Source organism: Diceros bicornis, chromosome 8 (genome assembly GCF_020826845.1).
Source record: "Diceros bicornis minor isolate mBicDic1 chromosome 8, mDicBic1.mat.cur, whole genome shotgun sequence".
Taxonomy (NCBI): Eukaryota; Metazoa; Chordata; class Mammalia; order Perissodactyla; family Rhinocerotidae; genus Diceros; species Diceros bicornis.
In genome coordinates, this window is record NC_080747.1 from 63,834,480 (window position 1) to 63,860,786 (window position 26,307).

Consider the following 26,307-nt stretch of genomic DNA (forward strand, 5'->3'; position numbering starts at 1 on the left):
TCTTCTCAGACAACTTCACATCTAACACTGTTTTCGTGTTTGTCCCAGATTCCATGTTTGAGTTTCTAGTACACTTCTCCTATTCCCCTCAAGTCGCTTACACAAACTAAAGGCCTTTTAGCTTTGCCTTAAGAGGGTCTGTAAGCCACTGTGATAAAGCCACTTATTCTTGTTCGGATCTCCAAAATTCATTATAAAATTCATTCACTTTAGGTCAGATTCCTACCTGAAGATCAGAATTAAGATTGTAAAAGTAATTGTGTTGCAGTGAATAGGTTTACTCTCTACAGACTTTTCTATTCTGGACTATTTTCACTTTTATTTAGAAGATAATTAATTTAAAAAAATTTTTTTTAAACTCGTGTTTTTGCCAATTTCCTTTTTCTGGTTTTGGTTCTGCTTTACTTGTTATTTCAAAATAAAGAATTGAAAGATTGTAGTATTTTTTTGGTGACTGAATTAAGATTACAGGTTCTGGTTCTAATATAATTACTCTAACCAGCCTGTAAATTCTAATCCAGTCACTTAAGAGAAAATCTTTCCATTGGAAAAATTGGTTTTAAATTTTTAATTGGTGTTAAATACCTAGTGAGTTATTTGGAGCAACATCTCTGCAGTCTTACACCCAAGTTACTCATTAGTAGTCAAAGATGTTAGAAGGGAGCAATGGTACACCCTAGGGAGTTATCAATGTAAGTGTAGGTGTTGGTGTGTCTGGGATCTGGAGATGAGTCAGCTGCTGTAGGAGTTTCTTGGCAGGTAATTTTATTTTCCCCATGGCTACAGATAATTACTGGGCTAAAGTTCTGTGCAAATATGTCCATTATAAGGCTTTGAAATTCAAGTTAAACATCCATTCTTTCATTCTAAATAAAAGCCAGTAGTAGGGAGTGGGTAGAGTGGTATAGCTGGCCAAAGAATCTTTTTTAAAAACATATTACTATAGATTAACTCAATTTCTATTAAATGAAACTGAACATTACTTTGCTTTTTATAACAGTTCATTGTGCAAGGAACATGCCTGCCTTTTTAGCTACAAGACTTCATCAAGCTCTGAAGGTTGGTCTGCAAATTTCATACACATTCTTAGCTTCCCTCAAGAAGAATGTAAATATTGCTTGATATGTATGGATTTTCATATTTCGTTTCAATTTTGATGAGTTCTTTTTTGTAGCCAATTTGCCTACTAATTTGTCTTACAGGTTGATAATGATCACCCTAATCATTATAGAAATAGGTACAGTGAAGTGTCGACTAAATTATTTCCCCCACTTCATGGTAAGTGTAGGCAGTAGAACCTGTTTTAGAATGCCAGACCTTAAACTTGACCCATTAGGTCCAGTGGCCTCTCAAGCTGCCTTACTTAAAATAAACCATGCTGAATCATGGTTTAATCATCTATATCATGCCTTTCATGATATAGAAACTCAGTGTTTTCCTGTCTGTTGTCGCTGCAAGATGGTGAACTCCGTGAGTGCAGGAGTTTTTTCTTGCTCTTTTATTTATTTATTTATTTGTGTGTGAGGAAGATCAGCCCTGAGCTAACATCTGCCAATCCTCCTCTTTTTGCTGAGGAAGACTGGCCCTGGGCTAACATCTGCCCATCTTCCTCCACTTTATATGGGACACTGCCACAGCATGGCCTGACAAGCGGTGCGTCGGTGCTCTTGCTCTTTTATATCTTCAAACCCTCACGTTGGGCCTGGCACATAGAAGATGCTTACTTCAGTTTCTTTACTGCACATTTCCTATGGAAGTCCACCTCCACCTTCAGAGTTAAGTCCAAAGTAAACACATCATTTCGCTCACCTCACCTCCCACCCCACACTGCTTCCTGTCCTGTGTTCAATCATCTCAGTGGACAGCCCCATCAGGAATTAACCCTGAACTCTGAAGTTATACCATTCCTCCCCGTCCTTGTTCACTATGCCTCAGCCACCTCAGCCTTCTTTCTGTTCGTTGATGATGCCAAGTCTCTTCACGTCCAAGTCTTTGCATTTGTTGTCCTATCTGCCTGGAATGTACCTCCCCCAGATGGACCTATGGCTGGCTCCTTCTCATCTGTCAAGTCTCGACTCAAATGTCACCTCCTGAAAGAGGTCTTCCATGACTACACAGATCCATTGGCTCCCTTTCAGTCACACTCCATTCCATAGTTCTTATTACTATTTACTTAAACAATTTGTTAGTTTTCTTTATTGTCCATCTCTATCCATTAGAATGTAAACTTTATGAGGATAGAGATATAATCTGAGTTGTTCACTACCATATGTACAGTACATGGAACAATGCCTGCATATAGTAGATGCTCAGTAAGCATTTGTCGAATGAATGGATAAATTAATAGTATCAATATCCACCTAACTGCTCAACTAGAAATTTTACACTTCTCTCTCTCCTTCATTCTCCTCAAATGATACATCAAGTTTTGTCAATCTACCTTTACAACATCTTTTATTTTTTTATTTTTTTTAATAATTTTATTTATTTATTTTTTTTCCCCCAAAGCCCCAGTAGATGGTTGTATGTCATAGCTGCACATCCTTCTAGTTGCTGTATGTGGGACGCAGCCATGCAAGCGGTGCGTCGCTGCGCGCCCGGGATCCGAACCCAGGCAGCCAACAGCGGAGCGTGAGCACTTAACCGCTAAGCCACGGGGCCGGCCCTACAACATCTTTTAAATCTACCCATTTTCTCCATCCCTACTGCCATTATCCTAGGTCAGGCCATCATCATCTCTTTTTTTGTTACACAGTCTTCTCCAGATGGTCCTAAAGCTTCTAGTCTTATTCTGTTATCTTCATTCCACTGTTGCCCAGCAATCCATTCTTCATACTGCTGTCAAAGATACCTTCTGAAACCACAAATCTGATCTGATCTCAACACTCGAATGTTTAACAGATTGCAATAGTTCTCCACACATGGGAGAATGTCAGAAATTCATTTCCTGGTTTACAAGATCTAGCCTTTCCAGACACATTTCTTGCTATTCTCCCTTGTTTTTTATGTATCCATGAATGTGGCATTCTTTCTTGCCTTAACCTTCATGCATGCTGTTTCTTCTGTTGGAATATTTTTTCCTCTCTATATGAACCCTACCCCTTCTTCCTCTGGCTAATTTTTTAGGCCCCAGCCTAAATACCACTTTCTCAGACAGACCTTTCCTAATTCTTGATCTCTTTTAGGGCCCCAACATATGATCCCATAGTACCCACTATTTCCCATATGTCAGATTATATTGTAACGGCCTGTTTTCTTGCCTGTATCCTTTATAAAATTGAAAGCTTAACGGGGGTATCTCATTTTTGTTTGTAGCATTTGGCATGGTGATGGCACAGAGTAAGAAGTGCTCAGTAAATATTTCTTGAATAAGTGAATGATGATGTTTGATGATAAATGAGTGAAGAAGAATCACTGTGGTTGAATATTTTGTGCACCATTATCTATTTCCTGTAAATATAGATCTATATATTTTTTGTGACCAATGAGATTTGTATTGTGGACACTTGTATTTCTTAATAGGGTGCTGGAACTGATGAGTTTACTCTGAACCGAATAATGGTTTCCAGATCAGAAATTGACCTTTTGGACATTCGAGCAGAGTTTAAGAAGCATTATGGCTATTCCCTATGTTCAGCAATTAAAGTGAGTCTCCTTTTAAAAATGGCAAAACACATTTTGCCTTTCTCTACCCATCCTCTTTCCCTTATTATTCTTAAAACATGAAGATATGTGACAGATTTCTTTCTCCTTGTCAATGTGTAAATGTGTTTTCTGAGTTTAAAATAGTAGTAACAAAATGTCCTTTAAAGATAGTGATTATTTTTCAGCTCTAAAATCCCAGACACATAATAGACTCTCAACATCTTTTTTTAGGTTTAGTGGCCACTAATTTTTCTTCTTTTGTGAATTGCATATGCAAGTTGTTTACCTATTTTTCATTGCAGTATTTTTATTTATTTATTTCTTCTTCTTTTTTTTTTTTGTGAGGACTATCGGCCCTGAGCTAACATCTGCCAATCCTCCTCTTTTTTTTTTTTGCTGAGGAAGACTGGCCCTGGGCTAACATCCATGCCCATCTTCCTCTACTTTATATGGGACGCTGCCACAGCATGGCTTGACAAGCAGTGTGTCGGTGCGCACCTGGGATCCGAACCGGCAAACCCCAGGCCGCCGCAGCGGAGCGCGTGCACTTACCTGCTTGCACCACTGGGCCGGCCCTATTTTTATTTATTTCAATTTTTCTTTATGACAATAGAATGAAAAAAGAATACATATTTTAAATTTCTTTTTTGTTTTACTCAAGATAGCATGGAGTTCTTTTCATTTCAGTATATAGGAAGATTTCTCATTCTTTTTAACAGCTACATATCATTCCGTTATTTATATATTTGTACCCACCACATCAACAAATGTTTCCAGTATCTCGCTATTACAAACAATGCTGCAAAATGCATACACAGTTTCATGAGGTACAAGTGTATCTGAGGGATAAATTCTCATAAGTAGTTAGGATTGCTGAGACAGTTGTAAATACATTTGTAATTTTGGTAAATGTTACCAATTGACTTCCATTTGCACATCAATCAGTCAACTAGATTCGGTCACCAAAATTCTTTGCTTTTTTTTTTTTTAACCAGAGCTTTTGTTTTTGCACTAAAGCTTTGCAAAAAGAGATGCACACCTAAGTTGAAATCAGGAACTTATTCAAAAAGGCACCTCTCAGACTGTGCCTGGGGCTTAGCACAGATTTCATCAACTGCTCACACTCAATGCAATTTGAATCGATCCTGACACATTATAAGAGTTTCAATCAACAGAGAAAGATTCAATAACGTTAACCATATTGTACTTACTAAGGCAGAAAAGTAGACTCATACATCGTATAAAGATTGCCAGTAACAAGGTTGAAACACAAAGAGGGCCTTCGGTTCACCCTCAGCAAACCAGAAAATTGAATTAACCAGTAGCTCTCCCTCCCTCTGTGATCTGGGTAATTGAGGCTTATTGTATTAGGAAACATTTAAACTATGCGTATCTTTATAGAAAAGAAAAATTCATTGCTGAAGAGTTCAGTTTGTAATTTAAAATTATATAAGGTTTCTTCGTTTCTTCTACCTAACATACATGATTAAGTAATCTCATTACGTTTTCCATACTGATGAATAGGATCTTTTCAATGGTTAAATTTCTGTGATTTAGGAGCTAGACTTCTATTTTGTATATCATCCCAGCCTTTGGTTCTGTCTTCCTCTTCCTTCTTCCTATAGTTTAGACATTTCCCTGCTCATTAACACCTTTCTCAGGTGACGAGTGGTGGGGAGGAGAAGGAGAGGAAGAAGGTAGGCAAAAAACAAATGTGTATGTCCTAGTACTGAATAATAAGATATTAATATAAAATTTGACTTAAATTACATTTTTTGGTGGATTTCCTTGATCAATACTTTTTTTTTTTTTTGAGGAAGAGTGGCCCTACACTAATATCTGTTGCCAATCTTCCTCTTTTTCTTTTTTCTCCCCAAAGCCCCAGTACATAGCTGTGTATTATAGCTGTAGAGTTGTAGCTCTTCTATTTGGGACGCTGCCTCAGCATGGCTTGATGAGCGGTGAGTAGGTCTGCGCCCAGGATCCAAACCAGCGAACCCCGGGCCACCAAAGCGGAGCCCGTGAACTTAACTGCTACTCCACCAGGCCGGCCCCAATTAAGTACTTATTTAATAAATAGCACAATTCCAGGCTCTTTAAGGGAAAATGTAGTAGCCACCTTCAATTAATTCATCATCTATGTGGAGACTTGAGATGGGGATAAATAAAACAATTAGAAGATAATAATATGAAACAACATATAATTAGAACTAGATTGTAGGATACGGAGGATAGTAATATAAGAATTGAGAGTAAAAGAAGTTTGGGATTAGATAGGGTATATTTCTTAAGGAAATGGGTCTTGAGCATACCTTTCAGGTTAATAAGCATGTGTTGAGTGTCTCCTCTGGGCCAGGTGCTATGCTGGTCAACAGGGTCTCAAAGGTGAGTGCTCTAGAAACATGTATGGTGAGAAGTAAGAAGGAAAGAAATAATAAGGCACTTGATTGATTAGGAGGTCTATCTTGGGGAATTTGAAAAATAAAATTGAGTGGCAAGATGAATTCAATTGAAAGAGAGCTTGGAGATTATAGAATCTGCGCTTCATTCATTCAATTAAAAATATTTACTGAATTCATATTATGTGCCAGCCTCAGGGTTACAATTATAAGCCAAAAAAAAAAAAGGGTTTCCTCTCATTATGGAATTATAAATAAATGTAAAATTATAACTATGTTAAATGTAAGGAAGGAGATATTGTGTTATAAGATCATATACTAGGAGGATTTGACCTGTAGGAAAGGCTTAGGCATTTACAATAACAAAGCAAAGGTTATGGGGCTCGAGAGTCAGTAGAGCATTCCAACAAACATAATTGCAAGTGGGAAGACCTCCTGGTGGAAGAAACATAATGAGAAATGAGGCTGGAAGGACTGGGTCACACAGGACCTTTTCGGCAATATTTAAGGATTTTGTCATTAGCTTAATAACATTGGAAGGCCATGGAAGAGTTTTAAGTACATAGTGTCCTGATCAGAAGTACAATTTTGTAAAGATCCCTATGACTATGGAGAATGAATTGGACATAAGGTAGGGTGATGAGTTATTATATTAGTCACATTAGAGTGGCTATGACTGTAATGCTAAGTAGCCATGAAAACCTACTGGTAATGCAAAGAGAAGAAAGAGCAAGCGCTCAAAAGATCTTTAGGAGTTAAAACTTAAGGGGCTTGGTGTGACATCTTGGTGTGAGGAGCAAGGGAAAGAAGGTGTCAAGGATGACTCCCAGGTTTCTAACTTGAGAAACAGATAGTGGTGCCATTCCCCAAAAGAGGGTCAAGTTTTAGGTGGTTTGTTTTGTTTTGTTTTGTTTTTTTCGTTTTTGGGAATGGGGGAGAAAGTTCATGAATTTGGTTTGCATGTGTTGAGTTTAAGACATCTCTGAAACACGTAAGTGGAGATGTTGAGTCAGTAGCTAGTGGTATGACATATATTTTCAGAATCAATTATGTTATTGAATTCTTGGACATGGATGAAAATCCTCTAGGGAGAAAATATAGATTGAGAAGAAAAGAAAATTTAGAATTGAGATTTAGACATTACTAACAATTAATGTTTGGATAGCAGAGAATGAGCCTGCAGAGAAGACAAAGGTAGAGATGCCAGAGAAGAAGGAGGAAAAGCCAGAACTACTTACAGGAAAAGTAAGGGCTACTTGCTCAATGGAGATGATGGTCATTGGACTTGATTTACAAAACAATAAGAATTAACACCTTGGAGAATACAGATTGATGATCTAGAATCAAGGAAACTAGTGACAACAGATGAGAGCCTAGAGTAGATTTGTTGTGGTCAGAATGGAAAGAGGAATAACTTAAAAAAAAAAAAAAAACACAAAGAAATAATTGGCAAGACAGGTTAAATGTAGAGGATAAAAGATGCAATCAAAGTTGGGAGAAGAGAAAACCACTGGTACCACTGTTAAAAATAAGCCAACAGAAACATTTACTTTCTTAAAAACAATTAATATGACCTGATTAGGAAGGCATGAATTATGGCCAAAGGTTTTGAAAATACGTAACTTTTATGTGATAAAATTCCTAAAATGTTATATAAATAGAATAGCTAAGGCGTAAGGGTATAGAAAAGGACAAACATTTGTTTAGTGTCTACAGTGGATCAGAATTTTGTATATAGTTCTGTGTTAAACTAGTTGGATGTGTTTTCTCGACTAACTGATAGAACTAACTTGTTTACAAGTTTGATCAGAGATGGCTAGAGGGAGCTCTTTTACTACAAAGCTAGAGCATTGTTGACTTGTCAGTAGTTTGAGAGATTATTACATATGGCAGAGCAAGACTTAGGAAAACCAACAGAGGAAGAACTGAAATCTCTATAAAACAGAAGAATGTATATTAATGCCTGTTGTGTCTTTTTATGAAAGTAATGCGTAACCTCTTCTCTAAATGACCCTTGTTCATTGTTTCCTTTACATTCCCACTTACTCTAATATTTACCCCAACGTGAAACTTAAGTGATAAGAAGTGCTCACTGCTTGAGTTGCCTTGAATAAAATAAGAATAATGTGAGGTTTTAGGCAATCTAGGTTAAAAGCCAAATTTTACCTCCAATGCTATGCAAAAGTTTTACCTCTTTTGCATAGGCATCTTTTTACTTTAAGCCTCAAGCTCCCATGGTATCTTTTCTGAGCCAAGATCTGTTTTGGCTAGCCTAGGTGAAAGGAACTGAGAAACAGACTTTTGGAGGACGTAGTTCATTTCACTTTCTTAAGTCAGGCAGTATAGTAAGGCATTAAGGGGCTGGGCTATCTGGGTTCGAATCCTGTGTCTTAATCTCTATATGATTTGGGGGAATTTCCTAACCTCTATTTTTCTCGTTTTGCTTATCTGTTAAATGGAGATACTTATGTTACCTACTGCATAGAGTTGTTATAAGTATTAAGGTAGTTAACCCTTAGAATAGCAAGTGTTTGATAAATGTTTGTTATTAGTAAAGCTATAATTTTGTTAACCTAAAAATAGCCAAAATGAGAGGCACAGAGGCATTTACTTTGGGATCAAAGAATTGCAATTCAGGGAGCACAGATTCAGGTAGAAACCCAAATAGTGTCCTGCTAGGGAGTAAAATTCAAGGGTTTTTAAAGGGAAAGGGGAAGTTTGCATTACAAAGAATGTTAATTGGGGTTGTCAGCAGAAAGCTAATCTTGGCTAAACATAATTGATTTAAGGCTAGCTAGAGGGGGGTAAAAGCCCATCACTGTGAGGAGTTGCAGGGTTCTCAGAATATTTTTCTTGACTCAGTTCAAAAATTCATGTTCTGCCCAAGGAGGACATACATAAGACCCATTTCCTTAATGGCTTCCCTGCTCCATTTTAAAGCCCTTAGACGTAAGCGATTCCATTCTATTTCACATTTCACCTTTTCCTCCTTTTGATTGTGATCTTTGTCTGAAAGCATCGCTGATCAACCATAGATTTGTTTAGTCCCACATCGCTGGATGAACTGTCCCAGAAAGTTATTTCCCACATTGTGGGGGAACATTTATTTTCTTCTTTTCTGATGGTTGTTCCAAAGAGTCAGTGTCATAAGGGTTAGATTACATTTGTGTAACAAGGAGGTGGTCAGGAAATGACTCTTGGGCAGTTTCCTCTCCCTGGAATTTCATTTTGTTACCTGGTTACCTGAAGGTTCAAGTGAATAGCCTTATCTATCATTTCAGTACATTGAGTAACTCTAATCTTGGTGTTTGTAGAAGTTCTAGAGCAGATTTGAGTGAGTAGTAGCATAAGAAGTTTAAATACAAGTACACATAGCAAAATTCCAATAATAGTCATAACCAATATTTGAAGTCCTGATCTTATCCAAGCACCTGTACCTGAAGGAAGCCAGCTGAAAACATAGGGAACCAGAGGGTATCATTAAAAGATATTGGACTGGCCCGGTGGCATAGCAGTTAAGTCCCCACACTCCACTTCGGCAGCCCGGGGTTTGCAGGTTCAGATCCCAGGCATGGACCTACACACTGCTTATCAAGCCATGCTGTGGCAGCATCTCATATGAAGTAGAGGAAGATGGGCATGGATGTTAGCCCTGGGCCAATCTTCCTCAGCAAAAAAGAGGAGGATTGGCAACAGATGTTAGCTCAGGGTGAATCTTCCTCAAAAAAAAAAAAAAAATATTGGACCAGATAGACCTTGTGCTGTTTTTATAATTTTTCCAAGTTCTAACTCAGCTTCACCAGAAGAGTGGATCCAGCTACAGCAGGAGCTGTTGGCTATGGCACCGTTGCCACTCTGTTCTGCAAGGAGATAGTCGAATGCTATTCGATTATCTAATACAACCCTCCCTAGGGCATCCAGGGATCATTGTTGTTGAGCCAAGGCTTGAGCAGTAGAATTTGTCAGTTTAGCTGCAGTTAGGGATAAATTTTTTTTATCAACAGGTCATCATGGATTACACCAATCCAAAGGACAAAGCCTGTGGCAGTGGTAATCAATGGAAAGTAGATTGGGTGTAAAAAGGGTGTTGCTGAATGAAATCCATCTGCAGGTGCTCAAAGGACGCAGAGGGAGGAGCTGTGAGGCCTCTGAGGATGGAAATAGCTTTTCTTAATTCACTGTGGTGGGTGAAGGAATGTAAAACAAAATGAAAAATGGGGTTTCCTAGGGAGCTAGGAAGAGCCAAGTGGCCATCTTGGGTTTCCCATAGCCTCGACTGTTTAATTTACAGCCATTGTTTACCCATCTTAATCTCTCTGATTCGGGAGCCGACTGTTGTCTTGTTACAAGGACATCAGGATGGCAAAAGTCTGGCCATGAGGGGCTATTCTTTGCAGAGGCAGAATGTATTTTATTCACCTATGCCAATCTTTATAAATTCTATTGTTGCTGCCTTTACATGAAAATCAGCTAAGGCACTTTTCTGATATTAGGTTCAGTCCTTTTCCTGTGACCCTCAATTTTGATGACAGACAACATTTTATACCAGAACGTATTAGCTTTCCACATAATTTCTAGAACTCTTATAACATATACTTATAAAGACATAACATAAAGAAAGCTTAATGTTATTTCTTTTTTTTTTTTAATAATTTTATTTATTTATTTTTCCCCCAAAGCCCCAGTAGATAGCTGTATGTCATAGCTGCACATCCTTCCAGTTGCTGTACGTGGGACGCGGCCTCAGCATGGCCGGAGAAGCGGTGTGTCGGTGCGCGCCCGGGATCCGAACCCGGGCCGCCAGCAGCAGAGTGTGCGCACTTAACCGCTAAGCCACAGGGCCGGCCCTTAATGTTATTTCTTATTTGACATTGCTATCCATGTAATTTAACATATCAGATAAGCCTAATTAGTTTAATGTCCCTCTTTTTATAAGGAGAGAGGATAAATTTTTTAAGATGTTTCAGGGATCCTCTGAAAAATCCCAGTTAGCCAGAGGTCAAAACAAAACAAAGCAAAAAACCAAAAAACTTCATTTAGAATCTGGTTTGGGGAAGTTTGTCAAAAATATCAAAGAATGGGACCAGCCCAGTGGCATAGCAGTTAAGTTCATGCACTCCACTTCGGTGGCCTGGGGTTTGCCGGTTCGGATCCTGGGCGCGGACCTACTCACCACACATCAAGCCATGCTGAGGCGGCATCCCACATAGAAGAGCCACAACTATGCAGCTATGATACACAAATATGTACTAGGGCTTTGGGGAGAAAAAAGAAAAAGAGGAAGATTGGCAACAGATGTTAACGTAGGGCCAATCTTCCTCAAAAAAAAAAAAATTAAAGGTTTTAAAACATCTGCCTAAGTAGGGTCACAGATAATTATGAAACTTAATATTTAATTATCTGTTTAACCAAAGTAACAAAAAGATTTCAAAGATGAATACAGAAGGTTACGTAGCTGCAAAAGCTTAGCTTTTTTAAATAGAAAAGACTAAGCTTTTAACGTAAAGGACAGGAAATTATTCTGATAAAACGTAAAATCCCTACCTTTTAGGTAGATTACTCAGAGGTAAAGAAAAACATTTTATAATGTCTTTTTCAAGAGCAGACTAAAAGCCTAAGAAACCTTGTCTTTATAACAGAGAGAAAGTCAAATTCTAATTTGCACTAGCTCACTTCTGATATTAAAACTCATTTGCTTAGTTAAATTCATTCCAATCTTAGCCAGCTCGACCATGCACAAAACTCTTTTCTCAGAGTTCCTCTTCCACAAACCTTCTATAACTTTCTTTTTTACATTCAGAATTTGTCCTTTCTTCTTTCCCATAACCAATTTTACTTTAGGACAAATTTATTTTCTTAACCTTTTTTTAATGAAAACATGTATTTTCTCATAAATTTTTTAATGTGCCACAAGATATGTTCATTAATAGACTCAAACATCTTTTAGTTTTTCTGTAATAAGATGCCAAAAGTAGATAAACCTATGTTTAGAATTTATTTGTCTTACTATTTTATCTTATCTAGAAATTATCTAGAAATTCAATGAATTTCCTATCATTTAATTTAACTTAGTAAAACTCTAAAGTTTCAAGTTACCAAAAAGTTTTGAAGTTATTTTTAAATACACATACCCTAAAACATAGTTATTGCATCTAAAATTGCTTATTGCATTAACATCTATATAATTCATTTGTTCTTAACAATCGTACTTAGATTATTCATGAAAATTTTATGAGATAAAGCAATTAGCCATCATCTTATTTTTTGCTGACAAATTTTGTAACAGAGATAACATGAGTTTATTTGATTAATAACTCAGATAGAATAAAAGTTGCATGTTTGCATTATATCCAATGTTGATAACTCTGAAGACATGCCTTTTTTAATTAAACCAACAAACTTAAACAAGCTTTTATTTACCAAAGATTATTTAACTCCTGTTAACTTGAAAAACATTTGGGTTAGTTTCTATTATATTTAGACATAATTTATATAAGTGCTTATTTTAAGTTAATTAAATAGAGCCCTTTAGAAATGAATTTTGATAATACCATCCAGAGGTAGAAAAATATCACACATATATAACATACATACATACATATATATAGACAGACACAGAGATCCTATAGCTTTTATTTTTGAAATTTCAGCCACGAATCAGGTACAATAAAAAACTCACTAATTTATAAATAATTGTGTCTCTGACATAAGTAACAAGTTAAGATTACCTGCTTAAAAGTTTTTTGTTGTTATTGTTAATATTTGTGGGAAAGACTTAAGATTTATATTTGCTTTAGACAAGAAGGCTATGAATTAGATTTTAGGTGAGAGCAGACTGCATTTTAAATGAAACATTTTTCCCTTTTTTTCTTTAACCTCAGGATTTACTGATTGAGCTAGCTGGGTTTATCTCCTGGGGTTTTTGCATTCTAAAGACATGGTAAAATTTACAACTTCAAAGGACAGAGAGAAAAAACATGCAAGTCTTTTTCTTAAACGTTTCGGGGTGATTGCAATTTAAAATTTTCCTTCAATCTTAGGAATTGGGGATGGTCTAAATAAGAGTTCCCAGAGAGGTTACAAGCCTTTTAAGACAAATAAGGGAGGTTTTAGGATTGGTGAAAGGGAATGGGTGGGATCTGAACTGCCTTTAGAGTTGCATTTTCAGTTTTGCAAAGGTTTGTAAGGTAAGGACATTTACTCTCCATTCCTCAGGAATTGATTTGTAACCTAAAGGATATCATAGGCTGATTTACCCATCTATTTACATTATCCCTAATTTGCTTCTTTCCCTCTGGTCACATAGTTTTATTTTAATTTAGGGAAGAAGGCCTATAAAAAATTCCTATCAGGCTCTGAATATCAGCTTTTAATTTGGCCAATTTTTTACCATAGAACTACAAAAAATCCTTCTAACTATCTTGTGAGTTTTCACTCAGGACACATGTAAGTATTTCTGGCAGTATTAAACAACCCCATTAATTCTAACTTTAGTTTCCCCTAGGCTGTTCAAGGGAATAATGTAGCAGTTTACTAGGAAAACTCTCAGAGTCTCGTCCATTCTGGGAGGGGCCCTCCTGCAAAAGTAGATATGAGGGTGTCTGTAAGGCCATTAACTTGGTAGACTTTTGTTTACAGTTATATAGTCTTTTCTTTTAGGTACCTCTTATACCTTTAATTTTTCATAGCTTTTTGCAACAAAACTTTCAATGAAGCTATTTTAGAATTTTGAAGTGTTTGCTTTTAAGTGCACCTCTTAAATGATCTTATCTAATTAGAACATTCCTTCTATTGGCCATTGTAATTTTAAACCATCCTTTGTAATTTTGGTTCATTGAGATAGAAATTTACAAGAAGAAGGGAGCATAGTTCTTGAACATAAAGCCAGCTAGAGTTCCTGAGGGAGAAACTGCTTTGAAAACTTTAAAAAATGAAAGTTCCTTGTTAAAGAAAAGCATGCAAAGAAGAATGACAACAGGGCAATCCCTCAATTTAGAGTATTCACCAACCAAAGAGAAACTCCTGCTGAGGGACTCCTTCCTATGGCAGTGGTCACCAAGCCGGCACTGAGACAATCATCTCCTAGGTAGTTGCCCCCAATCCCCCAAAAAAGGCATTGACCTTGACCAAATGGAGGGAGGTCAGAACCTGAGAAGACCCATGATTGGAAGAGCAGCAATCCTTGGGAACCGTGAGCGCAAGGCAGCTCATGTAGGTAACGTACCCAGTTCCAGAAGGTGCCAGTCTGTGAAGGTGAGAGGGCTTCAGATCCCACTTCTGACACCATGTAGGTTAACCTAAAAATAAAGAGCCAAAATGAGAAGCAGAGAGGCATTTGTTTTGGGATCAAAGAATTGCTATTGGGGGAGCACAGATTCAGGCAGAAGCCCAAATAATGTCCCTCTGGGAAGTAAAGAAGTCAGGAGCTTTTACAGGCAAGAAAGGAGGTTTGCATTACAAAGAATGTTAATTGGGCTTGGCAGCAGAAAGCTAATCTTGGCTAAACATAATTGATTGCTAAGGCCAGCAAGAGGGAGGAAAAAGTCCACCACTGTGATGAGTTGCAGTGTTCTCAGAATGTTTGTATCTTGACTCAGTTCAAAAGTTCATATTTTGCCTGATGAGGACATGCATAAGACCCATTTCCTTAATGGCTTCCCAGCTCCATTTTAAAGCCCTTAGACATAAGTGACTCCATTTTGTTTCACATTTCAGTTTTTTAAAGTTTTGTTAGAAAATTGATATTATGTAATATTATATGATTGATGCAATCTTAGTTTTTTTATCCAAGTTGAAATTTAATTACAATATATCAGGAAGAATTTAAACATTATATATTGCAAAGACGATGCTAATGTGGAGGAAGAGGGAGAATCCCCCTCTGCCCTTTCCCTTAAGTTCTTATGGCTGGCCAAATAATTAACAAGACAGGTTAGCAGGAGAAAATAATACCAAGTTTAATAACATGTATACATGGGAGAAAGCAGGGACACTGCGTTTCTCAACACAATAGCAGAAATTCTCTTCTATTTTTTTTTTAATTGATGTTTTAATGGTTTTTAACATTGTGAAATTTTGGGTTGTGCATTTTTGTTTGTCCATCACCATATATATGACTCCCTTCACCCCTTGTGCCCACCCTCCACCCCCACTGCCCCTGGTAACCACAGTTACAGTTTTCTCTGTCCATGTGTTGGTTTATATTCCACATATGAGTGAGATCACACAGTGTTTGTCTTTCTCTTTCTGGCTTATTTCACTTAACATAATACGCTCCAGGCCCATCCATGTTGTTGCAAATGGGACAATTTTGTCTTTTTTTATGGCTGAGTAGTATTCCATTGTATATATATACCACATTTTCTTAATCCAATCGTCAGTCGAGGGACACTTAGGTTGCTTCCACTTCTTGGCTATGGTGAATAATGCTGCAATGAACATAGGGGTGCATAAGCCTCTTTGGATTGTTGATTTCAGGTTCGTTGGATAGATTCCCAGTAATGGGATGGCTGGGTCATAGGGCATCTCTATTTTTAAGTCTTTGAGGAATCTCCATACCGTTTTCCGTAGAGGCTGCACCAGTTTGCATTCCCACCAGCTGTGTATGAGGGTTCCTGTTTCTCCACATCCTCTCCGACATTTGTTGTTTTTTGTCTTGGTGATTACATTCTAACGGGCGTGAGGTGGTATCTTAGTGTTGTTTTGATTTGCATTTCCCTGATGATTAGTGATGTTGAACATCTTTTCATGTGCCTATTGGCCATCTGTATATCTTCTTTGGTGAAGTGTCTCTTCATTTCCTCTGCCCATTTTTTGATTGGGTTATTTGTTTTTTTGTTGTTCAGTTGTGTGAGTTCTTTATATATTATGGAGATCAACCCCTTGTCAGATGTATGTTTTGCAAATATTCTCTCCCAGCTGGTGGGTTGTCTGTTCATCTTGATTCTGGTTTCGTTTGTCTTGTAAAAGCTCTTTAATCTGATAAAGTCCCACTTGTTTATTTTTTGTTTAGTTTCCCTAGTCTGGGTAGGCATGTCATCCGAAAAGATTCATTTATAACCAATGTCAAATAGTGTGTTGCCTATATTTTTTCTATGAGTTTTATAGTTTCAGGTCTCACCTTCAGGTCTTTGATCCATTTTGAGTTAATTTTTGTGAATGGCGATAGCAGATGGTCCACTTTCATTCTTTTGCATGTGGCTGTCCAGTTTTCCCAACACCATTTATTGAAGAGACTTTCCTTTCTCCATTGTATGTTCTTAGCACCTTTGTCGAAAATTAGCTGTCCATGTATGTGTGGTTTTATTTCTGGGCTTTCAATTCTGTTCCATTGATCTGTGTGTCTGTTTTTGTACCAGTACCATGCTGTTTTGATTACTATGGCTTTGTAGTATGTTTTGAAGTCAGGGATTGTGATGCCTCCTGCTTTGTTCTTTTTTCTTAGGATTTCTTTAGCTATTCGGGGGCTTTTGTTGCCCCATATAAATTTTAGTATTCTTTTTTCTATTTCTGTGAAGAATGTCATTGGGATTCTGATTGGGATTGCATTGAATCTGTAGATTGCTTTAGGTAATATAGACATTTTAACTATGGTTATTCTTGCAATCCACGTGCATGGGATATCTATCCATTTCTTTATGTCATCATGGATTTCTTTCAATAATGTCTTGTAGTTCTCACTGTATAGGTCCTTCACCTCCTTGGTAAGATTTATTCCTAGGTAGAAATTCTCTTCTTAAATACCGTGTTCAACCAAAGACAAAGGAGGATGTTGGGGGTGGGAGGAGTCAGTTACAGGAGATTACCACTAAAGCACTGTAAACAAGAGTAAGGTTATTATGCAGATTTAAGGCCTCACTTGCCACATTGCTAAGTTTCTAGAAATGAGGTCATCCCCCCTCTTCCCAATACAGAGAGGGAGATGCCTTTACAAATGAAGATTTCCCTTATAAATGTAAATGTTTGTCTGGCAACTCCTTGCAGGGCCATCCAGAGAATGTGGCCAGAGAGACAGAACTTCTGATAAGATGGGCTTGTTGGTGTCTTTCCTATTGTAACATCTATTTTACATTATATTACAGCGATCAGATAGAAGATCTTTTCCAGGAAGGAGTTACTATGTCAAATTCTTTAGGCAGTTAGTGGGGGAGGTCAAATGTCCGTCAGAGAAAACAATCAAGGTAAAGAGATATATTTCAGGGTGGCCAAATCTTGATCTCCCACACTAGGCTGGAACATAATTACACTCAGATATGAATGAATGGTGAAATTATAGGTGCATTTTGCTAAATGGTCCAGGTCATGAGTCTTACACCCCAGTGAATCCCCTAGTGCTGTGGGATTTGATTCATTTATGGTTCCCTCATTATTTATGCTGTCCTTCTCTCCATCGGTCCTGTTCTTTGCAGTCGGATACTTCTGGAAACTATGAAATCACACTCTTAAAGATCTGCGGAGGAGATGACTGAGTCAAGAACTAATCTCCAAAGATTACCTGCTGTCACGATGGGCTTTTCCAACAGCTCTGCTCACTTCTTTCTCGCAGTATTTAAAAGTACAAGCAAGTGTAAACAACAACCTGTTTTCCTAACAGAAATTTTCATTGTTCCATAACAACACAGCAACAAAGTGATTATTTTAGAGCACCTAATTCATAGTGTAATAGTTTATAAGTGAAATTTTAAAGTGGTATTAAGGATCTGCTAATCCTACTCAAATTATATTTCTGCTTAGGAAGTGAGAATCTTTGTACAGTTCTAAAACATTAAATATAAAAGCAGGATAATAAAAGTTATTGTCTTGGTTAAAGGTAATTTGTTTGTTTTTAGTGTCTACCAATGTTGTTTGGTACGTGGTGCCAACAACTAATGATATTTTAAAACACATTTTTGTTATAAAATCTGTTGCTGCTTCAATTTGTCTATTACCTCTTAATCACATTCATCTTTAAGAAAGGAATAAAAATAAAGACGTATGTAATCCTGGCCTGCCCTTTCTAGTTGTGATCAAGCTGTAGGAGGGGCAATGCATGTTAAGTTATTTCAGCCTTCAGAAAACATCTGCTGAACTATTAATCTAACCACTTCCTGTCTGAATGGCAAGCGTGAATTGTGGTTGTTTCATACTAAATATTACTTTCCCAGAATGGGTATTTAGAATCAAGTCTCTAAGGTTTCCTCTTCCTCTAAAATAAGTTTGCGAAGCTATACATTAAAAAAATCCCTTATGTTATCTTTGAAAGGGACCTGATATGAAATATTTGATTAATATGAAATATATAAGGTAAAAAATTCCAGTTGGAGTTATTAGTCTGGACTAGAATAGAAATGATCATACTGCAGTAATGATGTATGAGTCCAGAGCTTTTAGTCAATACATTCTACTAGTGACCACTTCTGAGACCTTTCAGAAAGATAGAGAAGTCATTTCTTGTTCTGGAGTTTCCAAAACGTATACGGGAATAAAACGCAAGGATTTAGAGGACAACACATCTGGTTTTGACTTCCTGCCCTACCATTTACTAGCTCTGTGACCCTGACAACTACTAAATCCTGCACAACCAAAGTTTTCTCATCTGTAAAATGGTGATAATTACAGCACTTATCTTTCCATAGAGTGTTTTTAAAGATTAAGTAAGATGATGTCTCTGAAGCACTTAACCCTGTGCCTGGACATAGTAAGTGTTCAATTACCATGTTGTCATTATTGTTACCAAGCAACATCAAAATGATCACAGCAGCATTATAGCCATTTGTTCACCGAGCCCTGTGATAAGTAAGTTTCAAGGATGTTTCAAGGGAACTAAGACTCATTTCCTTTTGCCAGAGAGCTCAAAATCTGTTTAGGGAGAGAGAAACATAACAGATAAACACAACACAGTATGTACTACATGCATTCAAGGAAGTGACATTGTATAAGAGACAGAAGTGGTACAGAGGCAAGATCAGGAATTCAGCCTGCTGAAGGTCACAAATTCCACCAGTAAAATAGAAGAGAGCCTCTCCAGACAGGTAAGAACACTAGCAAAGTCCCAGAGTTATGAACTAGCATGGTATATACACAGCTCTACCCAAAGTTTAGTGTGGTGGAGGCTTAAGGTACAAAGGGAGGTGACTGGGGATAGGCAGGGGCCAGATTATGAAGTCTCATGTACCATGCTCAAGAGTTTAGAAGCAAGGGAGAGTCCTGGAAGGAGCATTCCAGGAGGATTTCAATCAAGGGAATGTTGTGGTCAAATTTTTGATCAAGAGGGAAGAATGTATGAGAGAAGAAAGCTAGAGGCTGGGAGCCCGCTTGGCAAGTTAGATATATAATCAATACTAAAATGTCAGCCTGAACTAAGAGAATGGCAAAGGGAGAATGAAGGGAAAAAAACAAAACAAACACACACACTTAAATATTAAGAAGATAAAATTATAGAACATGGTAATCAAGGTAGTCATGTGTCAAGTGCGCCCCCACGATTTTGGCTTTAGTGATTCAGTGAATGAGTGTATCACAAGCAGTAAATCATTGCTAATACTCATTGAGTGCTTACTGTGTATCAGGCACTATGTTAAACAGTGTAGTGTATGTTAAATCGCTACCTCAAGGAACTTTACAATATAGGTACTAACTCACAGAGACAGAAATGGAAGCTTAGAGAAATTAAGTAACTTGCCCATTGGAAGAGCCAAGATTTAAACCCAAGCAGCCCGACTCCAGTGTTCGGGCTCTTAATCACTATTTTGCCTTAGGATTTATCCTGTCCCAGGACCACTGTAAGCATTTGAATGCAGGGATTTTTGTTGCATTCACTGCTTACCGTGGTGTTTGGAACGTGCTTGGCACATAAAAGGCACTTAATAAATCTTTGTGGAACGAATGAAGTTCTTTTTCCTCTGTGCGTTTGAGCTATATAAGTGAATCTGGGTTGGCTATGTAAACATTTGTAAGTATACCTTAGCCTCAGCTTCCCATGCTTGGGAAAAGAAACTAATATCATTGCACTGTGGGCAGCTTTGGAGAAAAGTTCAGAAATTTTACCCACATGCAAAGTCCTTTTTCCAAACTACCCGTCACCATGGAGAGAAATATTTTGTGACCTGGCCAGGGCATTGGGACTTCTGGAGAAGCAAAAAGTTCAAATGCATATAGGTTCTCCTTTACGTAAATAACATCAAGCCAAGCTCCTAAGATGGTGTTACGAGATATTAATCTTGGCCACGTTCTTCAAAGTCATGGAGAAGGAGTCTCTATCCTCTTTGGATTATGATATTAAGTGTTCTCTGTTCCCCTGGAAAAATAGTTTACTCCGCTAGAGCTCTCCCACATACGTTTTTTTTCTTCTTTCCTTCCTTTCTTCCTCCCTCCTTTTGTTTCTTTCCATTGTCCTTCCTCTCATTCATTCTTCTCTTTCTTTATTTATTACTATAACATAATTAGCACTTTTGAAACCACCCTCCAACATGAACACTAAAACTTTGACAATACTCTACTACAACCATGTGGTCTGTCCCTCCCATCCTCCCTGCCTCTCCCCACCCAATGTAACCACCAACCCAAATAACACATTCATTGTCCCTTTGCTTTTTTTTTCTGAGGAAGATTAGCCCTGAGCTAACATCTGTGCCAGTCTTGCTCTGTTCCATATGTGGATCACTGCCACAGCATGGCTGACGAGTGGTGTAGGTCCACCCCCAGGATCTGAACTGCGAACCTGGGCTGCCGAAGTGGAGCATGCCAAACTTAACCACTATACCTTGGGGCTGGCCCCTGCTTTCTTTTTATATAGTTTTCGTTTAATTTTTTTCCTTTATTTAAGTGAGTCTTGTGCTGTATGTAATCTCTGGAACTTATTTTTTCACTTAGTATTATTTTGCTAAGTGATATCCATATCATTGCATACTAGGTATTTTATTTATTTTGGCTGCTATATATCATTCCATTGTGTAAATCATAAATATAAGTTTTGGGAAGCCACAAAATTGAAGGAAGTAGGGGAAGCATAGTTTTCTCTGGCTCCCTACCCCTTGTGCTTCTTTGAAGTTATGGTGCCCACTATGGCCACAGAAGTAGCCGTCATCTCCAGTCAGTAAGCGGCAAAGTGTAACGGGAAAAGCACAAAACTAGGAAGAACCTGGGCTTTCCTCTGGCTTTCCTAGGAACTCACTGGGTAATCTTGTTATAGAAAGGGATAGCCACTAAATCATTGTGAATGTCAATGAATATGTTATATATTTCTTAATTCCTAACCCAGTTCTCTGGTTAGGTGCAAATAAAGTCATAGTAGGTACACAATACACAAATTCACAGTACACAAGTACACAAATTTTGTATGATTTGTGTACGTAGTACATAAGTTCAAAGTTGATACAAAATAAATTTTAATGATAATGATTTGTAAAGTGGGGTCGTAAACCTTTCCTGAAAGCTGTACCAGGTTGTTGTAAAGAGCCCAGGAAATAATGATTAGAAAACTATTGAATGTCATTCAAATGTGATGTAGAATTGTAGGACTGATGTGTGTGTGAATGGAGGACTTACTATGTGCCAAGTACTATACTAGATGTTTTAGATCTCTTTTATTCTCAGAGATGTTATACCATATACCATATATCCATCTTAAGCACTTTGGGGAACAAAGCATGGTTATATGTGTCAATATTATCCCCATTATACAGATGAAGAAAATGAGTCTCAGATAGGTTAAACCGGTTACTAGCCCAAGGTTATGCTGTGGGGAAGCCAAGGTTTAGGATCCAGGTCACTTGGTATCTGTGCATGGATGAGTATAAGGAAGGTGAGAAAGCAAAGGGAGTGGTGATCACTCGAGAGGACCCTGCAAAGAGATAGGAACATTGGGATAATGAAAAAGACTCCAAGGATCTCTCCTCCTCCAACCCATCTGTTCTTATCTTTCTTGCCTCCTATGTACTGGACCGGCTAGTAGCTGCTAAAAGTCTATTTCTGATGCTTCTGATGGACCACCGCTAGCTCAAGATGGAGGGTTGTTGTTAGCGATTCTTCCCAAGAACTGCAACACTTACTGAAATACTGTACCAGAATGAGAGAGGCAGGGTACGGCACAGGGCAGTGCCGTGGTTAAGTGCATGGGCCCAGGGGTCATACTGCCCAGATCTGCGACCTTAGGTAAGTTACTTTACTTTGCTAAGCCACATATTCCTCACCTTTCTTTTTTTCTTCTTTTTTCTTTTTTTTGTGAGGAAGATCAGCCCTGAGCTAACATCCATGCCAATCCTCCTCTTTTTGCTGAGGAAGACCGGCTCTGAGCTAACATCTATTGCCAATCCTCCTCCTTTTTTTTTTTTTTTTTCCCCAAAGCCCCAGCAGATAGCTGTATGCCATAGTTGCACATCCTTCTAGTTGCTGTATGTGGGACGCGGCCTCAGCATGGCTGGAGAAGCAATGCGTCGGTGCGCGCCCAGGATCCGAACCTGGGCCACCAGTAGCGGAGCGCGCGCACCTAACCGCTAAGCCACGGGGCCGGCCCTATTCCTCACCTTTAAAATGGGGAAAATAATAGTTTCTATCTCATAAAATTATTTTGATAATTAAATGAGAAAACATTTAAAAGGTGTTCAGCATAATGCATAGCATATAATAAGCCCTCAATAAATGTTAGTCTAGATCATATTATTATTACAGTGTATGGTTCAAGGGCCATGTTTTTTATTGCCTCCAATTTCCACAAGGTGGCAGGTCAAGTTCAAAGTGGACCCCATGGCTCAGTGTCCCAGAGGCAAAACTTACTTTAATTGCTACAGAATAGGTGGGCCAAATATGACCTGTTCGGAAGCATTTTCTTTATACTGTCTATAGAATGTTTGTTATGGTCCAGGCGTCTTATTGTTGCTGTAAAATCCTTCTTAATGGAACATATAGATCATTTAATTTAATCCCCTGGTTTCTCACAATTCCCAGGACCATCTGCATTTACATGAAATGTATATTAGCTCTTCCATGGATCACCCGCCTAAGTGGTTACATTCAAGTCATCTCGTTAAGCACTAAGTTTAGTCCCTGAAGACTGTGAAGGAGGACAAAATTAGCCAGCTGGAAAGAGTTCTGGCCTCTGTGATTGGGGAACTGCAGAAGGCAGGAGATTTGTACACCTCGTTCTAGAGTGACAGGATGTTTGGTCTATTCATCAGGAGCTGCAAACATGACAGACGAAGATATTGAGTAGGAGGTTCTCTAGCCTATTTGTAAGGGCATATTGAAGGAAATGTTTAAATAGTATAATTCAGACTTTTCTTTTGTGGATCCTCTCCTTTTCCCATTTCCCTAATTTCATGTCATATTGATAACCTCCAATTTCTACAATTTTACTTCATTTTTAAAGCATTGGTTTTAGGGTCAGATCAAATCACGTTCAAATCCTGGCTCCACTACCTATTACGGCAGCGTTTATAGCAGGAAGGATTTGACAAATCCATAACTTCTTTACACCTCAATTCTTTACCTGATAATAACAGCGCCTACCTTAAAGAGTTGTTGTGAGGATTAAATGAAAGAAAGCATGTAAAGAACTTAATTCAATCAAAAGTAGTTACTAGTAATTGCATTGGCATAGACTTGCCCAGCAAATGGCAGATAGTAGTTCAATAAGCATTGGTAAAATAAATAAACGATACTTATTTTAGTCCTGCACAGTGATAGGAACTCTAAAACTGGCCGTGGAAGTCTTCAAGGAAAACGCTCACTTAAATCAATGTTATCTTGTCAAATGTGTCCTCCAACGATGAGAGTCAAATGTACACACTTCAGTGGTTAGGTGTGCAGGATCTGAAGACAGGTTCCTCAGGCTTATTTCCTGCCTACTGGTTGATAACTGTGTGACATGTGACTGAGCAACTCACTGAACCTTTTGGTGCCTTAGTTCCCGTCTCTGTAAAGCCAGGATGGCAATAGCATTTATCATTCAGATCAGATAGGTGTGAGGTTTCAATAAGTCGGTTTAGGTACAGCACTTGGCACAGGACCTGCATCCTTTAAGTGCTCGATAAACATTAGCCGTTACTCTCTGGCTCGTTTCGGAAGCTTTACAAATGCTTATACTCGATTCACTTGGGGGATTTTTGGATGTTTTAAAGCTAACTCTTCTAGTTTGTAGTTAGGAGAGAAGACAAAGCAGACCTCTTGGCCGTTTCCTGCCTTTGAAACCTTGTATTTTATGAACCATGGAAAGTACCTGATATTTCATTCAACCCCAGCAAACTGACAAACTCGGATCTCTCCCACCCCTTTTCTGTGTGTCTCCCGTGGGACTACAAAAGTGAAGCAAGTATTAGTTGCTTTGTGCTTACACCGTGTTACTCATGCTATTTCTTCCAGTTTCAACAAACTCAGCTCTATGCCCGTTTTATCTACAAGAGGGTCAGCCCTGCTCTGAGGGCAGAATTTGCCTGTTTGTGTGGATTTTACAAAGTCAAAAGTGGGAGAGAGGAGAATTTCAAGTGAGGAGGAGGGTTACAGAGTAGGAGTGTCATTGAATGGCTGCTGCAGGAAACTGAAAAGAAATCCCAGAGCCCCAAACCCAAGACACCAAACAGGCCATTCAGCTGTATGCGTCTTAAAACACAGCCATCCTTTAGAGAAAACGGGCCATCAAAACCTACATGAGTCCTCTTTCAGCAAAAGCTTTGTGGAACTGGATGTGGCAAGAAATAACGGCCCACAGTGACTTGCAGAGCTCTGAGCTTGCCCTGAAGTGACAGTTGATACAGTATCAACCACCAGGCAAAAGAGGACTTGGAAAAAGGACATTGAGATCAAATAAGCTCCTACACAAAGGAGCATGCCACAGTGGGGTAGGAGATGGCAGGAACAAAGGTCCTGGGTAGAAAGTGGGTGAGAATGAGCCAAATTCACACCTCCGTTTAGAGAACTGCAGCAAGCCAGGGCATAACTGGCCTATGTTGGTGCTCCCGGTCACATTCCTCACACAGAGTTTAGAGATGTCCAATGTATAAAACTTAAACTTTTTCTTTTGTTTTGTGTTAGAGAGCCAAGTCTACAAAGGAAAACCCAGATCACACACTGAAATTCTATTTAAATAGATGTTAACTGATGTCTTCATGCAAAATATCTTCCTTGGTTGCTCCTTCAAACATCTGTTGAATGGTAACCATGGTCCAGGAACTATGCTAGGTGCTGGGGTTATAAAGATGAATACAGCTACACATTTCCTGACTTCAAGGAGTTGATAATCCGGGGAATGAGGAAGGGAGAGTGAAGATAGATACCTGGCTAATTAGCAAAGGCAGCATGGTGGTGGTAGCGGTGGTGATGGTGGTGATGTTGGTGGTGGAGGCGACAGTGGTGACGGTGATGGTAGTGGTGGTGGTGATGGTGGTGGTGGGGACAGTGGTGGTGACGGTGATGGTAGTGGTGACGGTGCCAGTGGTGGTGGTGATAGTGATGGTGCCAGTGGTGATAGTGGTGGTGGTGGTGGATGCATTTAAGGATCAGGCAGACCTGGCTACCCCACTTCACAGCTGTTTGACTTCAGACAAGATTCTCACACTGTTGTTCCTGACTTCCAGAGTTAATGAATAAGATATTTGAAAAAACTGCTGATTACTAGGTGCACAATTAATAACTGTTAAAGTCATATAGGGCAGTGGTTATAAGTCTGAAGCCAATCTAGCTTAATTAATATAGTAATAATTAAACCAAACACCTAGGATCACACAGATTAAATGGATCAATGCTGGTAAGTACTTAGAATGGCCCAGCACACCGTAAGCACTATGTAAGTGCTAGCTATTTATCATTAACTCTTCTAAAATGTGATATGCTATGTAACAATGCTATTAAAAATGCTGTGGACTACTACTCATTGTTAAAATTTATAGATATAGATAAACAGACAGACAGATACACATATAAAAAAGGCACTCATGATATTTTGCTAAATGGAAAAAAGCATGTTGACAAAACAGTGGCAAAAAAACCCCAGAAAAACTGGAAGAACATACATAAGAATGGTAACTATTTATCTCTGAGTGGTAGGATTACAGGTGACTCATTTTCTTCTTTTTTCCAAGTTGCATTTTGTAAATTTTTAACAATTTTTGGTTTAATGATTTAAAAACATTTTTATATGAGGTATAAGAAAGTTTGGTTATTAAAAGGTGCCTAGAGCTCAAACAAAGGCTTGATAAGATCTGTCAGGGAAGGGTTCACTGGGAATGGAAACTTTGAGCTAGGTATTAAAGGAATTAATTGTTGGGGCTTTGAAGGCATAAAGATTGGTACA

The 26,307-nt window shown here is 38.3% G+C and overlaps 1 protein-coding gene and 1 long non-coding RNA gene across 3 annotated transcripts in view; one reads left to right on the forward strand and one right to left on the reverse strand.

Moving 5' to 3' along the window:
• Nucleotides 1-14,337, reverse strand: part of LOC131409724 (uncharacterized) — a 28,060-nt gene extending 13,723 nt beyond the window's left edge. Inside the window, exons 1-2 of the long non-coding RNA XR_009220986.1 lie at nucleotides 14,269-14,337; nucleotides 5,958-6,039 (exon numbers count right to left, since the gene is read on the reverse strand). This is a non-coding gene — a long non-coding RNA (uncharacterized LOC131409724). The remainder of the gene's footprint in view (nucleotides 1-5,957; nucleotides 6,040-14,268) is intronic.
• Nucleotides 1-18,028, forward strand: part of ANXA3 (annexin A3) — a 59,657-nt gene extending 41,629 nt beyond the window's left edge. For both annotated transcript variants that reach the window (XM_058547338.1, XM_058547339.1), the window contains exons 11-13: nucleotides 1,001-1,059; nucleotides 3,523-3,645; nucleotides 17,453-18,028. In XM_058547338.1, coding sequence (XP_058403321.1) covers nucleotides 1,001-1,059; nucleotides 3,523-3,645; nucleotides 17,453-17,512 — 242 coding nt within the window. In that variant the 3' untranslated portion in view covers nucleotides 17,513-18,028. The remainder of the gene's footprint in view (nucleotides 1-1,000; nucleotides 1,060-3,522; nucleotides 3,646-17,452) is intronic.
• The last annotated feature ends 8,279 nt before the right edge of the window (nucleotides 18,029-26,307 follow it).